General features: G+C 48.3%; 1 protein-coding gene across 1 annotated transcript; it reads right to left on the bottom strand.

The window, feature by feature from the left end:
• Positions 1-9,883: 9,883 nt before the first annotated feature.
• On the bottom strand, positions 9,884-10,604 carry LOC100280560 (uncharacterized). Its single transcript, NM_001153479.2, has one exon. It carries the CDS (start codon positions 10,530-10,532, stop codon positions 10,074-10,076), a length of 459 nt encoding a protein of 152 aa, NP_001146951.1. The 5' UTR covers positions 10,533-10,604; the 3' UTR covers positions 9,884-10,073.
• Between the last annotated feature and the right edge of the window lie 6,436 nt (positions 10,605-17,040).

Genomic DNA, 17,040 nt, shown 5'->3' with positions numbered 1-17,040 from the left:
ATCATGCTTTCATATATAAGAGTGAGGCATCTAGCCCTAGGCAATCAACCCATGTTAAATTGCCTAAAAATAAATCTCCTATTGCATCAAATGATCATAACATTTCATTTAAGATCTTTGATGCTTCATATGTGCTCACTAACAAATCAGGCAAAATAGTTGCCAAATATGTTGGGCGCAAACACAAGGGGTCAAAGACTTGTGTTTGGGTACCCAAGGTGCTTGTTTCTAATGTCAAAGGACCCAAGACCGTTTGGGTACCTAAGAACAAGGCCTAAACTTGTTTTGCAGGTTTATGCATCCAGGGGCTCAAGTTGGATCATCGATAGCGGGTGCACAAACCATATGACTAGGGAGAAAAGGATGTTCTCCTCCTATGAGAAAAACCATGATCCCCAAAGAGCTATCACATTCGGGGATGGAAATCAAGGTTTGGTCAAAGGACTTGGTAAAATTGCTATATCTCCTGACCATTCTATTTCCAATATTTTTCTTATAGATTCTTAGATTACAATTTGCTTTCCGTTTCTCAATTATGCAAAATGGGCTACAACTGTCTTTTTACAGATTTAGGTGTTATTGTCTTTAGAAGAAGTGATAATTCAGTAGCATTTAAGAGAGTGTTAGAAGGTCAGCTATACTTAGTTGATTTTAATACAGCTGAACTCGACACTTGCTTAATTGCTAAGACTAACATGGGTTGGCTCTGGCACCGCCGACTAGCCCATGTTGGGATGAAGAATCTTCATAAGCTTCTAAAGGGAGAGCACATTTTGGGACTAACCAATGTTCATTTTGAGAAAGACAGGGTTTGTAGCGCATGTCAAGCAGGGAAGCAAGTTGGTGTTCATCATCCACACAAGAACATCATGACGACCGACAGGCCGCTTGAACTACTCCACATGGACCTATTTGGCCCGATAGCTTACATAAGCATCGGCGGGAGTAAGTACTGTCTAGTTATTGTGGATGATTATTCTCGCTTCACTTGGGTGTTCTTTTTGCAGGATAAATCTCAAACCCAAGAGACCTTAAAGGGATTCTTGAGACGGGCTCAAAATGAGTTCGGTTTGAGGATCAAAAAGATTAGAAGTGACAATGGGACAGAGTTCAAGAACTCACAAATTGAAGGCTTCCGTGAGGATGAGGGCATCAAGCATGAGTTCTCTTCTCCCTACACACCACAACAAAATGGTGTAGTGGAGAGGAAGAATAGAACTCTACTTGACATGGCGAGGACCATGCTTGATGAGTACAAGACTTCGGACCAGTTTTGGGCGAAAGCAATCAACACCGCTTGCTACACCATCAACCGCCTCTACCTTCACCGAATCCTCAAGAAGACATCGTATAAACTCCTAACCGGTAAAAAGCCCAATGTTTCATATTTTAGAGTCTTTGGTAGCAAATACTTTATTCTTGTTAAAAGAGGTAGAAAATCAAAATTTGCTCCTAAGGTTGTAGAAGGCTTTTTACTTGGTTATGATTCAAACACAAGGGAATATAGTCTTTAACAAGTCCACTGGACTAGTTGAAGTTTCTTGTGACATTGTGTTTGATGAGACTAACGGCTCTCAAGTAGAGCAAGTTGATCTTAATGAGCTAGATGATGAAGAGGCTTCGTGCGTCGCGCTAAGGAACATGTCCATTGGGGATGTGTGTCCTAAGGAATCCGAAGAGCCTCCACAAGCACAAGATCAACCATCTTCCTCAATGCAAGCATCTCCACCAAACCAAGATGAGGATCAAGCTCAAGAGGATGAAAATGAAGATCAAGAAGATGAGCCACCTCAAGAGGAGGACAATGATCAAGGGGGAGATGCCAATAATCAAGACAAGGGAGATGATGAGGGTCCAAGACCGCCACACCCAAGAGTCCACCAAGCAATACAACGAGATCACCCCGTGAACTCCATCCTCGGCGATATTCAGAAGGGGGTAACCACTCGATCTCGTGTTGCTCATTTTTGTGAACATTACTCCTTTGTGTCTTCTATTGAGCCATATAGGGTAGAAGATGCATTAAGAGATTCGGATTGGGTGTTGGCGATGCAAGAGGAGCTCAACAACTTCACGAGGAATGAGGTATGGCATTTAGTTCCATGTCCTAACCAAAATGTTGTAGGAACCAAATGGGTCTTCCACAACAAACAAGATAAGCATGGTGTGGTGACAAGGAACAAAGCCCGACTTGTAGCCAAGGGATATTCACAAGTCGAAGGTTTGGATTTCGGTGAAACCTATGCACTCGTAGCTAGGCTTGAGTCAATTCGCATTTTACTTGCCTATGCTACTTACCATGGCTTTAAGCTTTACCAAATGGACGTGAAAAGTGCTTTCCTCAATGGACCAATCAAGGAAGAGGTCTATGTTGAGCAACCTTCTGGCTTTGAAGATAGTGAGTACCCTAACCATGTCTATAAACTCTCTAAGGCGCTTTATGGGCTCAAGCAAGCCCCAAGAACATGGTATGAATGCCTAAGAGATTTTCTTATCGCTAATGGCTTCAAAGTCGGAAAAGCCGATCCTACTCTCTTTACTAAAACAATTGCAAATGATTTGTTTGCATGCCAAATTTATGTTGATGATATCATATTTGGGTCTACTAACAAATCTACTTGTGAATAATTTAGTAGGATCATGATTCAAAAATTCGAGATGTCTATGATGGGGGAGTTGCAGTATTTCTTAGGATTTCAAGTCAAACAACTCCAAGAGGGCACCTTCATTAGCCAAACGAAGTACATTCAAGACATACTCACCAAGTTTGGGATGAAGGATGCCAAGCCCATCAAGACACCCATGGGAACTAATGGGCATCTCGACCTCGACATGGGAGGTAAATCCGTAGATCAAAAGGTATACCGGTCGATGATAGGATCTTTACTATATTTATGTGCATCTCGACCGGATATTATGCTTTCCGTATGCATGTGTGCAAGGTTCCAAGCCAATCCTAAGGAAGTTCACCTTAGGGCCATAAAACGAATCTTGAGATATTTAGTTTATACTCCTAAGTTTGGCCTTTGGTACCCCAGGGGATCCACATTTGATTTAATTGTATATTCAGATGCTAATTGGATAGGGTGTAAGATTGATAGAAAGAGCACATCAGGGACTTGCCAGTTCTTGGGAAGATCTCTGGTGTCTTGGGCTTCTAAGAAACAAAATTTTGTTGCTCTTTCTACCGCTGAAGCCGAGTACATTGCCGCAGGCCATTGTTGTGCGCAATTGCTTTGGATGAGGCAAACCCTTAGGGACTATGGTTACAAATTAACCAAAGTTCCTCTCCTATGTGATAATGAGAGTGCAATCCGCATGGCGGATAATCCCGTTGAGCACAGCCGCACTAAACACATAGCCATTCGGTATCACTTTTTGAGGGATCACCAACAACGGGGGGATATCGAGATTGCTTATATCAACACCAAAGAAAAATTAGTCGATATCTTCACCAAACCACAAGATGAGAAAACTTTTACCAAACTTAGGCATGAGCTAAATATTCTTGATTCTAGGAATTTTGATTGATATTTTGCACACACAGCTCATTTCTATACCTTTGATCATCTCTCTTTCATGTGCTATGACTAATGTGTTTTCAAGTGTATTTTGAGCTAAGTCATAGATTGAAAGGGAAAAGGAGTCTTCGGCGAAGACAAGGCTTCCACTCCACTCCATCGAATTATTCATCCTTCGCCGTCACTCCGCACCGCTCTCAAATTTGGTATAATCTTCACTCATATATTATTTGCCAAAGGGGAGATAGTTAGAACAAGGGCTTATATTTCACTCACAAGTATCCGTTTTGGCGATTCATGCCAAAGGGGGAGAAAGTATTAGCCCAAATCAAAAGGACCGCACCACCACCAATTTTAAAAATGTAGTCTTTCAATTTATATTTAAAGAAGTGTTTTCAAATTGGTATCTTATTTTGATATAATTTCAAATTGGTATGACCCCTTTCAAAATTAATATCTAAAACCCTCTTGAACACTAAGAGGAGGATTTTATTGAGGGGGAGTTTTGTTTAGTCAAAGAAAAAGCATTTGAAACAGGGGGAGAAACTTTCAAATCTTGAAAATACTTCTCAAAATCTTATTCATTTACCTTTGACTATTTGCAAAAATACTTTGAAAAAAATTTCCAAAAGAATTTGCAAAAACAAAACATGTGGTGCAAGCGTGGTCCAAAATGTTAAATATGAAGAAAGCATCCATGCATATCTTATGAAATGTATATTGGTTTAATTCCAAGTAACCTTTGCACTTACATTATGCAAACTAGTTCAATTCTGCACTTATATATTTGCTTTGGTTTGTGTTGGCATCAATCAGCAAAAAGGGGGAGATTGAAAGGGAAATAGACTTGCACCTTTTTCTAAATGATTTTGGTGGTTGAATTGCCCAACACAAATAATTGGACTAACTAGTTTGCTCTAGATTATAAGTTCTACAGGTGCCAAAGGTTTACAACAAACCAATAAAAAGTCCAAGAAAGGGTTCAAATAAAAAGAGCAAAAGACAACCGAAAGGCAGCCCTGGTCTGGCGCACCGGACTGTCCGGTGTGCCACCGGACAGTGTCCGGTGCACCAGGGAGTTCCACTCCGAACTTGCCACCTTCGAGAAATCGGGGAGGACGCTCCGCTATAATTCACCGGACTGTCCGGTGTAGCACCAGATTGTCCGGTGTAGCACCGGATTGTCCGGTGTGCCAAGCGGAGCAACGGCTCCAAGCGCCAACGGTCTTCTGCAACGCTACAGTGAACAGTGAACAGTGCAACTGCACACGCAGAAGTCAGAGCAGGCGTTAGATGGCACACCGGACAGTGAACAGTGCTGTCCGGTGCACCACCGGACTGTCCGTTGGCCCCGTTGTCAGAAGCTCCAACGGTCGGAACCCAATGGCCTGGTGACTTGGCTGGCGCACCGGACAGTGTAGTTGTGCTTAAAATTTATAAATTTCAGATTTGCCTATTCACCCCTCTTTAGGCGACTTTCAACCTTCATGGCACCTCAAGTAACACCTCCGCCAAATTTCACGCCAATCCGATATCCCAGACACCGATTTACCACTGTTTCCCTTTTACAGCGATTGATTCTGAGCCGAGTGCCACAAATTCACTTTCTTCGCCAAATTTCAAATCAAGCGCGCACTTCACTCATATGCACACATATATACCTACTCGTGAAGTATCGGCTTCATTCCTTATAATTTCATGCCCCATTTCACATTTGAAACCTCCTATGGCCTATTCCTTCGTTCAAACATCGTTCTCGCGTCGTTTGAGCTCTGATTCTCCAAATCACTCAGTTTCTATGTCTTCACTCTCTGTGCATATATTTTTTCACATTTCATATACTTATGACTATGTGACTGATATGTGCTCACCTCTTCTGTCATTTCAGTGATCTCGCTTGCCCGTGTGCCCGTCTCCTGTCCTGCCTGGATTCTCTCTCTCTCTCTCTCTCGTGAGGTTTCCAACACTCAGGTCAGGATGGTGCGGACGAAGAATGTCTCAGCGCCAGGGGGAGGAGATGACAAGGACCATCCTTGCCCCTTCAGGTAGGTCAAGGGGGAGACTGTGTACCTTGAGCAGCAGGAAGGTCGGAAGAAGCGGCGTGTGGACAGAGCCACCCGTGCAGCACTTGCAGAGGCATCAGCAACAGAGCAGGCAGAGCGAGGAGGACAGTTGCTAATTTCCTCTGATCAGATTGCTTACAGAGTTCGTCGCCTCGCATCTCGACCTCTCTCCACTGCTCCCTCTACACCTTCCGCCACTGTTTCTACTCCACCTCCCACTTCACCAGCTCCTGTCGCTCCAGAGCCATCCACCACTTCCGCTATACCCACCACCTCCACCACTCCAGCTTCCACTTTTCCCCCTCCCGCTCCCAATTCTGCTCTGCCCATTCCACCACCTCGCTTCAGGGAGCGTGACGATACTGAGGTGCGACCCCTAGCTGTTGATCCTCGACTGCTTGACCTTCAGCGTGCCACTGTAGCCTAGGTACGTCGATTCAGACACGTACCCGTTGAGTCCTGGTTGCCAGCTCAAAGGGACCCTGCAACGACGGCTCTCTTCAGTACTAGGACTCAGGAATCCTTCTTTCGGGCACAACTGTCAGCACAGATCGCCTTGCGAGCGCACCAGCTATTGGATTTACCTGCTTTTCTGCTCGTAGCCGGTGCCGATTCAGACGTTTATCTCTCTTATCTGCTAGGACTACTTTCTCTACTGACTGTGAGTGGTAGATATATTGAGGAGTGGGTCAGAGTGTTTTATGCTACAATGTGGATTGACCTTGATCATCAGTGGATGTGGTTCCGCTTCGAGAGAGAGGATGTCACTTTGCATGCCAGCCAGATACACTAGCTCTTTGGATTTCCACAGTCGTCGACTCAGCTCCACAGTCTGTGCTATGGTACCTCAGATCCTCCTCATCGCCCTCACAACGGAGTTGCATCGGCCGCAGCTCACATCGCGACCCTGTTCAGACCTCCTTTCACAGATGGGTCGCGACGCTCTCCAGCTGACTTCACCACTGCAGCGAAGTACTTATATGAGCTGATGAGACAGACACTGCTTCCCAGGATGGGATATAGAGAGGCCACTACACATATTCAGCTATGGCTTCTTGGTGCCTTGATCTCACATTCAGAGTTTGACAAGGTTGACTTTCTTATATGTGAGATCGAGGACACAATATTGGATGGTCTTCGTGCTCGCCGTCAGCTGCAGTATGCGCATTATCTCTGTCATATCTTCGCAAAGCTGATCAGGCTGCCTCAGTTCCAAGGCACCCTCGAGGCCTCCCGTCTCCAGTTTGGTTCATATCATCCAGCCCCTGAAGACCCAGTCCCTGTGCCAGATCCAGTATCAGATGTTCGGGCTGAGGATGAAACCTTAACATAGTTTGAGACCCAGGGTACAGTTGTTGACACCTGTTCCGATGATGATGATGACCTTGGGATCTTGCCACCGCCTCCTATGCCACCTCGCTCACATGATCACGAGGTGAGAAGTTCCAGTGCTGCCCCTGCTGTCCCACCTGTTATTGACCCTGCTCTGGCCGCGATACTTCAGTCTCTTACACAGCAGCAGGCTCATCTGGTAGCCGAGCAGGCTCGATAGGCAGCTATCCAGCAGCAGATGTCCGAATGGATGCTCTCCATGTTTTAGACAATTCAGGACCGTCAGGACACTCTGCAGCAGCAGCTCTTGGCAGACAGGGCCGAGCACCGGGCTTTTATGACTCATATCCTTCAGCACACCGGTGTTCAGCTCCCACCAGTTCAGTCTGCCCCTCCTCTAGCTCTTCAGGCAGCTGTTGTACCATCTATTTAGGTAGGACCCCCGCTTCCTCCTTTTGGTCCTTCTCCCTCTCCGCTATGGCCAGTCACTTTGGACTTCTCGTCACCGGTCGTTGGAACCGTCAGTGCTCAGCCGCTAGTGCTTGCTATTACCACTGCTGCTGTGGCGGTGTCCGTGACTGCATCAGCTCCGGCAGATCCTGCATCGCAGCCTCTGTCAGAGTCAGTACCAGCTCCAACTTCTACTGCTTGGTGAAGTGAAAGTGAGAGCCACCTAGAGCACACACCGTATGCATTAGGCTTCTCCTGGTCAAGTGAAAGTCTACGACTTGTTACTCTTGGTGATCGGCATCACCTAGATGGCTTGGTGGCGTTGGGAGCACGGTGATCACCTTGGAGGATTTGTTGGTGACCCAGCTTGAGATTGTAAGCGGTCGTGAGGGATCCACCGCGCCGGAGTGGCAAAGGATCATCTCATAGTGAGCACTTGATTCTTGCGAGGACCAAGGAGGAGGAATACCCTTGCGCGGGTGCTCCAATGAAGACTACGGAAGAGTGCCGACTCTTTGATACCTCGGGAAAAAATTGGAGTAGTCTTCTAAACCTTGCTTTACATTCCGCTTTTAATTGAAGCATTTTACCTTATGTAATTGTGTAGCATGTAGTTGGAGTAATGTTTTAGTATTGTTGTCTTTCTAGTAGTATTCTCTTATTGCTAGTATTGGGTGAAGTTGGGCTCTTGCTTAGGGTTTAATTGTTGTTGATTTTTAGAAAAGCCCAATTCACCCCCTCTTGGACATCATGATCCTTTCATAGTGCACGAGTGAGCGCAACTGGGCGGCGGCGCGGTGCAAGGTGTCACGAAATTTGTGTCCATGGAGAGAACGCTTGGCATGAGCTTGTGGTAACGTGCAAACATGGAATAGAGATAAGGGGGGAGCGGGTAGGGCTCAACAATGTTTCTCACCTCGAAGTGGGGCCTCACAGAGGAGGTCACGGGCAACGGCTTGGTGAAGCTTTGGCGTGCGGGTGCTCGGCGCATTCGATGATGTGTGTCGATGCTTCGACGTGCTAGGCATAGGGACCAATGTGATCTCCTTGGGGTGGCCTGGGTGATCATGACAGTGTGCAGTGGTGCTTCGGCATGCGGCAGTGGCTTCACACATAGTGAGGCGAGGCACAGCGAGGCGACGCACGATGCGTCATCAGCACTCGTGGGCAGCGAGGCTAGGCGAGGTGACTCCGAGCACGGCACATTGTGAGCAGGGTGTGGTTTGACGAAGTGGTGGGGGTCAAGTGGGCACCAGGAGTTTGAAATGGGAGCGACCAGGGCAGGTGGTTGCCGTGACATGGGCGCATCGCCGCATCCACGCCGGGTGAGTGGACAGAGGTGGTTATGAGAGGGCGGGGGAGGAGCTGACATGCAAAAGAGTATTCGCTCTCGTTCTTATAGTCTCTGTATAGGAAATACATAACACCCTTTGTTTGTGTCCCTTGGTCGTCTTGAGAAAATAATGAACACCTACAATTTATTCTTTGGAGCGTCAATCCATATTGTATATCCATTGATGGTCCATCTGCAATATTTGTATAAAACATTGTTGACACGACCTTTTATAAATATAATTTTTTAAAAACTTGATTTCACCATCTTTTTTAATAATTATATTTTTATAAATTATATTGTTTCATACATATTATAACGCAAGAAGGATGAACTCACTAACTTTTTTCCTAAATTATACAATCAACCACACAATTCAAGAAATATAAACAGAGCAAGTAACTATTTCATGTATACTATATGAGATAATAAACTCGCTAACCTTTTGTCACACTTCCTCTAGTTGAAGCTTATGGCACTATGAAGAGAGTTCAGTTCTATAGTTGGTCCAGCTTGAAGAGAGAGAGGGTGTGTTTGTAAAGCAGAAACATTACTTAATCGGTATTAGTGGCGAAGCTAGAGTAAATTAGAGGAGAGTGCACTTGCCTTGAGGGTGCATAGTAATATCTTGTAGGTGGGTGCATATATGGTGAAATTATCTATTTCATGAGTTTGGCAAATTTTCGTGGATGTATATACACCCACTATTGCCTATCTGACTTCGCTCCTGACATGTATTACTGTTAAATAATTAGTACCGGTTGAAGACATCAACCAGTAGTAACTAGTATGGGTTAGTGTGGTTAAAGACAACAACCAGTAGTAACTAGTATTAGTTGGTGCCTTTAATCGGTTCTGATTATTGAACGTTAATACCAGTAATGGCGCTTTCATTTGGCTACCGTCAAATCAGGATACACGACAAATAAAAATTATTGTCCTTATAATAATTTATCCTTGTGATATGATATACATAGATTCGTAAAATATACATCCAAAGTCGACCAATATCACCACCGATTTCATCATCCTATCTTATCTATACTCCAATCTAATCGAATTCCTTATCAGAGGTCCTTAACAAGTTACCTGACATAGACACGTTTAATATTCTTACCTCCATGATTGCAGACTATAAAAAGCACAAAACCAAGTGTATCATAAACAAATGTGTTTTCCCCATCGGATGGCAGAATAAAGGTTCCATTCCACCGAAAAAAAATGAAACTACGCCTAAACCCTAGGATGTACAATTCTTTGGATGAATGCCCAACATCATGGCAGGAAACAAAAGTTGAACTAGAGTCTAGACTCTAGAGGCCGGCGGTTGAACCAGTAGCCGGCGTGTGTCATCCTGGTCCACCAGCGGCGAGCTCAAACTTTTTCATGTGGCTCCTCCCCGACGTCACGCCGGCAAAGCGGGCACGTAGCGTGAGAGCGCAGCCACAGGTCGATGCACTCAACGTGGAATAGGTGGCCACACGCCGGCAGCAACCGCACCGTCTCGCCGTCCCGCACCAAGGCGAGGCAGATCGCGCACTGCGCCCACCCAGCGCCAGCGCCAGCGCCCCTCCGGTAGGCGAGCTTGGGGATCGCCGACAGCGCGGACGGCGCCAGCCCACACTGGCTTCTGCCGTTCGCAGCGGTGGCCCCCGCGCTGGCCGTGTACCCGTTGGCGAAGGCGCGGCGGAAGCAGACGGCCATCGTAGAGACGATGAGGGCGGAGGCGCAGGCGAGGCAGACGAGCACCACCGTGTCGCACACACGGTAGCTGCCGCCGCCGGCAGCTTCCATCGCGTCCGCCGCGGCGCCGGCGGGACCGTAGGATGACATGGTCTGCTTCGTGGTCTCGTTGGTTGGTGAGGCGCCGCAGTCTGGGCCGCCGTGAACCGCCCAAGTGTCTTGGGTTTAGTAGACACGGGCTTTTCACTTTTGAGGGTTTGATGTAGCCTTTTTTTTTCCTGTTTTTCTTTCAGCCAGCGGCAGCGCCAGGAGAGGTGCCCAACGTATTTCACAAGACGAAACGGGCAAACGTCTGATGGCCACGTTATTTCTGACGGTTGCTGAGGCAACAGTTGGCCTTAACAGCCATCGGATCTATAATTTATCGGTATTTTGACAGGTGTCGAAAGTTATCTTATGTCCGATGGTCCGATGGCTATCAAAATGATCGTCGAAGATTATAGATTTCAGCGCTTTCTCTCACTCGCGCGTGCTGCTCTCTCTCTCTCTGCGCCATCACCATCGCCTCTCCGCCGCCACGCCCGCTGTTGTTTGCCCACGCGCTCGGTGACACCGCCGTGGTTGTGCCATCGCCACCGGCCACCGTCGCTCCGACCCATTTGTGGAGGCCCGACGTCTGTCTCAGCCTCGTCCAGCCCCGCCACAACCGCTTTTATTCCCGACAGCCCCAACCTCGCCCGTGTCTGGTGCCTCCCAGCTGCTCGTGCCTTCGTCGACCATCCCCGCGAATTCTCGCCAACGATATAGCCACAACCACCACTAAGTGAGTATACTTTTTCTTAGAATTGCATGTGTTGATTGTTTAGTTTGTTATGTCTAACGGCCGCAATATGATTATCTAATTAAATTAGCGGCTTTTAGTTTTTTTATGTATGTATAAATAATTTAAATTTATAATTTTCGAGGGAAATTATTATGCCATCGGAAATAAGGTCATTTTATATGATTTATCACCTATAACAATGTTATTTCGTATATAATATTGTAATGGTGGTTTATTAGTTGAATTATGTAATAATACACGATGATTCTAGGGTATCATAGTGTCAACAAATAAAACCTAGGCATCACCCATTTCTGCCTAACACACCTCGCATGCGACGTATATGAGGTGTCTTGGGCTGGAATTGTTCCCTTATTGGACAGCCTCGGAGTGATCGACATAGCCCGTGTTTATGACAAAGGCATGTGCTCGTGCGTAGTTTCGGCAGCATAACACATTTGTTCTCCAATTGCACCATTTCCAGGTGTCAATTGGAGAACAAAGGGGTTATGCTGCCAAAATTTCGCTTGAGCTCATGCCTTGTCACAAATACGGGCTCTGTCAGTCACTCCTGGGTGGGTTTAGGACCTATCCTTTCCTATAGATGTAGGGGCGTCATGCCTTCGTAATAACTGATGGTCCGTGCATTACTTGACTAATTAAGTTAACGTCTCGTATCTAGTATGGCGGAGGATCGTCGATGGATGTATGAAGCTTGGAAGAAGAGAGGTGCTCTATCAAGTGAGTGGATTGCCAAGACCGACACTTTTCTCGACCGTTCTTTCGCTCGGTCAAAGACCGGAACCGATGCTAGGTGCCCTTGTAGCAAGTGTCGGAACATTTATTTCCTTGACAGGAGGACTATATCGATAGATCTTTGTAAGAACGGCTATATGCCTGACTATGAGGTGTGGGTGCACCATGATGAGGATCCACCTCCCCATATTGTATCGGAAGTTCAATCAGATGAAGAGGGGGACTACGATAGTATGGAAGAGATGCTTGACGATGTACGACATGAGCTTCTACCCATCGATTCCAAGAACCTCCCTCAACCCCCTGATTATGAGGATCCTCCTATGCCTAAGGTTCTGAAGTTCTTCGAGCTCCTTAAAGCTTCCGAAGAGCTGTTGCATGAGCACACAAAAGTGATTGTCCTTGTTTCCGTGACTCGGCTTATGACTATTAAGTCCAAGTTTGCATTCTCAAACAACTACTATAAGGAGCTTCTGAACTTGATCGGTGATGTACTTCCGGAGAATCACAAGATGCCAAAGGACATGTATCAATCCAAGAAGTTGCTTTTCTAGGAGACCGTGAATGAGAAGAAGTGTACAATATGTGTTGAGCCTAGATTCGTAGAGGTTGAAAATGATGACGGTGCGACCATAACGACTGAGGTAGCACGTAGGCAGCTTCGTTACATGCCTCTTGTACCTTAGTTGAAACACTTGTTTACCTCAAAAAATATAGCCAAACACATGAGATGGCCCAAAGAAGGTGTATGTGACAATCCCGATGTCCTGGCGCATCCTGCTGATACAGATGCATGGAAGGAATTAGATGCCTTTGATTCTAGGTTTGCTAGCGAAGTGAGAAATGTCCACATCGGTTTGGCAACAGATGGTTTCTCTCCTTTCAATCTAATTGCGATATCGTACTCATGTTGGCTCGTATTTGCTGTTCCATACAACCTTCCACCAACTCTTTGCATGAAATATGATTTTTTTTTCTTGTGTCTTGGAATACCTGGTCAGGATCATCATGTAATAAAGATCGATGTGATGATGAGACCCCTAGTTGAAGAGTTGAATCTTTTGTAGGAAGGAGTCAAGGCGTACGATTATTATAAGAAACAGAAGTTGAACCATAGAGCTGCGTATTTGTGGTCGATTCACGATTTTATGGCTTATGGTATCTTTGTTGGATGGAGGTGTCATGGGATTCTGACATGTTCGATATGTGCTAAAGACACTAGATGTCTCCTTCTGAAGTTTGGTAGAAAGATATGTTACTTCGATTGCCATAGATGATTTTCGCCTCAGGATCATCTATTCAGGTTCGAGAGCAAAGATTTTAGAAAGGACACAATTATGACAAGGGGACCACCCAAGTGTCTTAGTGGTCTAGAGATTCTCGTGAGACTTAATGATTTGAAACTAAACGAACATGGAATTTAGTTTGAAGGTTTTGGAACCGAGCATAATTGGACTCACAAATGTGGTCTATGGGAACTCCCTTACGTGAAAGCCTTGATTCTGATGCACAACTTTGACATCATGCACCAGGAATAAATATATGGGTGAAAGAATTATCACCACTTGCCTGGATATCACTACAAAACAAAAGGCAACCCTAAGCTAGAAAAGATTTAGCCTTAATTTGTAGTCGACCAATTCTACAGCTAGGAGAGAACGAGAAGAAGCCACGTGCTCCTTACAGTCTTAAACCTAAAAGGAAGAAAGAATTGACGAGATGGCTGAAAACCTTAAAGTTCCCTTATGGTTATGTTGTGGGCTTTAGAAGGTCTGTGAATTTGAAGACAGGCAAGTTTTTCGGGTTGAAGAGTCATGACTACCACATATAATGGAAAGACATCTTCTAGTTATGTTGCATGGTTTTGTAAAAATGATGTGTGGAAGGCATTAGCAGAGCTAAGCTACTTTTATAGATATCTTTGTGCTAAAGAAATAAAGAAAGAGATGATGAAGATGCTTGAGCAACAAATACCGATTTTGGTATGCAAGCTTGAAAAAATATTTCCTTCGGGTTTTGTCGGGGACCATAATTAGGGGTACCCTCAAGGCTCCTAATTCTCAGCTGGTAACCCCCATCAGCATAAAGCTGCAAAGGCCTGATGGGTGCGATTAAGTCAGGGATCGATCCATTCGAAGGACGCGATCACGCCTCGCCCGAGCCTAGCCTCAGACAAGGGCAGCCGACCCCGGAGGATCTCCGCCTCGCCCGAGGCCCCCCTCCAGCGGCTAACGTATTTCCGGCTCGCCCGAGGCCCTGTCTTCGCCAAGAAGCAACCCTGACCAAATCGCCGCGCCGACCGACCAAATCGTAGGAGCATTTAATGCAAAGGCAGCCTGACGCTTTTATCCTGACGCGTGCCCTTCAGCCGACAGAGCCGAAGTGACCACCGTCACTTCGTCGCTCCACTGACCGGCCTGACAGAAATACAGTGCCGCCTGCGCCGCTCCGACTGCGGTGCCACTTGACAGAGTGAGGCTGACAGGCAGTCAGGCCCGGCCGCGGTCACCATAGGAAGCTCCGCTTCGCCCGACCCAGGGCTCGGACTCGGGCTAAGCCCCGGAAGACGACGAACTCCGCTCCGCCCGACCCAGGGCTCGGACTCGGGCTAAGTCCCGGAAGACGGCGAACTCCGCTCCGCCCGACCCAGGGCTCAGACTCGGGCTAAGTCCCGGAAGACGGCGAACTCCGCTCCGCCCGACCCAGGGCTCGGACTTGGGCTCAGCCCCAGAAGACGACGAACTCCGCTTCGCCCGACCCAGGGCTCGGACTTGGGCTAAGCCCCAGAAGAAGACGAACTCCGCTTCGCCCGACCCTAGGGCTCGGACTCCGCCCTGGCCTCAGCCAACGGTCTTCGCCTCGCCCGACCCGGGGGCTCAGACTCGACCTCGGCCACGGAAGACGGACTCGACCTTGGCTTCGGAGGAGCTTCCACATTGCCCAACCTAGGGCGTTCACCCTTGTTGGCCTCCTAGCGATTGAGTGCAAGTTCCAACATTTGGCGCCCACCGTTCGTGCTACGACAAAACCACCCGCGATGGCACCCAAGAGAGCTAACCCGAAGGCTGACGAGGCTGCGAAGGCAGCACTGCTTGCCGCAAGAAAGGGCAAGGCCCTCGCCCTCACCCAATCCACCCACAAAGAGCCCACTGAAGACAATGTTCCCCGCACCTGCGAAGACGACACCTTCCGCACCTACGGGCCCCAAGGACAATCGCAGCCGCCCCCAGGCTTCGCCCCACTGGAAGGCGCGGACCTCACCGAGGACGGTGAAGTCCTCGGCATCTCAGCGGAAGAACAGCTACAGCTGTGCGCCCTGCGCCTCAAGAACCACAATCTCCAGAGGCAGAAAGAGATACTGGAGGCCAAGTGCCAGCGTGTGTCCGCACTAGCCAAAGTGCGGCAAATGATACGCGATGAGGAGCAGAAGGCCCAAGACCTCGAGCGTGAAATCGCGCTGATGCAGCGCGAAGGCCACCTTGGCCTGCAGCAAGAGCCACCCCTCCAGCAGCGCGCACAACCGGAAGACACGCGCGAAGGCCACCTCGGCCTGCAGCATGGGCCACCCCTACAACACCGAGCACAGCCGGAAGACCCGCGTTTCCCCCAGCGTGACTACACCTTCCAGCACGGCGCGCCATTCCAAGGGATCAACTACCTCGACGAGCGAAGTCCCCTGGCGCCACACCTGCAAGTGACGCCTTGGCCAGCTAACTTCCGAGCAGGGACCTATCCCAAGTACAATGGCAGCACCGACCCGGCGCAATACATAATGAGTTATCAGGTCGCCGTTGCATCCGCCGGAGGGGACGACGCCACAATGGCGAAATCTTTCATCATCGCCCTAGAGGGCCCAGCACTCACCTGGTTCACCAGATTGCCTCCGCTGTCCATTGATTCATGGAGAAGTCTTAGGGACAAGTTCCTGCTCAACTTCCAAGGATACCGCCCAGACACCGATGCCTTGGCCGAGCTCTTGCTTTGCAAGCAGCTGGAAAAGGAGACTCTGCGGGAGTATTACCGCAAATTCTTAACACTCAAGTCACAGCTGCCCTCCATTGATGATCAGATCGCTATCCACTACGCCATCAGCGGCCTTCGTGCCGGCGTCCTCTACAGCCACTGTATCAGAGATCCGCCCAAGAACCTCCAGGAGCTATATCAGCTCTTTGAAAAATATGCCAAATCCGAAGAACTCCACCAGCGCAAGGTTGAGTCACAGTGGAAACCCAAAGATGCCCCACAGTCCAGCCGCACGTGGACGAGGACTCCGCAGCCAGACTCCGGTCGAGACGGCCGCAGTCAGCAGTAAGTGCACAACATCGCCAACCAGCATCCCGCTGCTGACCCCCCTCGTCGCCAGGAATATCCCCCCCAGGGCCGCAGAAATGGAACTCGTGGCAGGGGCCGAGGGCGCGCGCAGCCGCCGCGCCGATTCTACTGCCTTTTCCACGGCGAAGACTACGCCCACCAAACCAAAGACTGCCCCGAAACGAAGGCCACCAGAGACAGAATGGCGAGGGCGCAGCCAACCGACAATCCCAGAATTGTCGCGCATAATTACCAGCCACCCCCTCCACCATATATCCACGCTCCCGCCCCGCATCCACCGCACCACGCTTACCAACACCATCAGGAAGTACAAATCGTACCTCCTCCACCCCCACCACCACACCAGCAACATCAAAACATCCCCCATGCCCCAAAGCAGGAAGACTTCGCCGATCAACCATATCGCGGAGTCATTCACATGATAACAGGGGGGTCAAGCACTGACTTCGACACCAAGCGGCAGAAGCGGGACCACTACCGCAGCATCAACCATGTCGCCGTCACTGGCCCAGTCGTGCAGACAAAGTGGTCCCACATACCGCTAACCTTCGACGCACGAGACGTCGACCTGCGCAGCGCCCCCCACATCGACGCTATGGTCATCAATTGCAGCGTGGCAGGCTGGGACTTACACAAAGTCCTAGTCGACAACGGCAGTCAGGCGGACATCATCTTCCTCCACGCCTTCGACCGCATGGGTATAAGCCACAGCCTGCTCAAGCCTTCGGACAACCCGCTGTATGGCTT

The sequence above is a fragment of the Zea mays genome, chromosome 5, assembly GCF_902167145.1.
Source record: "Zea mays cultivar B73 chromosome 5, Zm-B73-REFERENCE-NAM-5.0, whole genome shotgun sequence".
Taxonomy (NCBI): Eukaryota; Viridiplantae; Streptophyta; class Magnoliopsida; order Poales; family Poaceae; genus Zea; species Zea mays.
The sequence above is the reverse complement of the archived record's forward strand: the minus strand, read 5'-3'. Positions and strand labels throughout refer to the sequence as shown.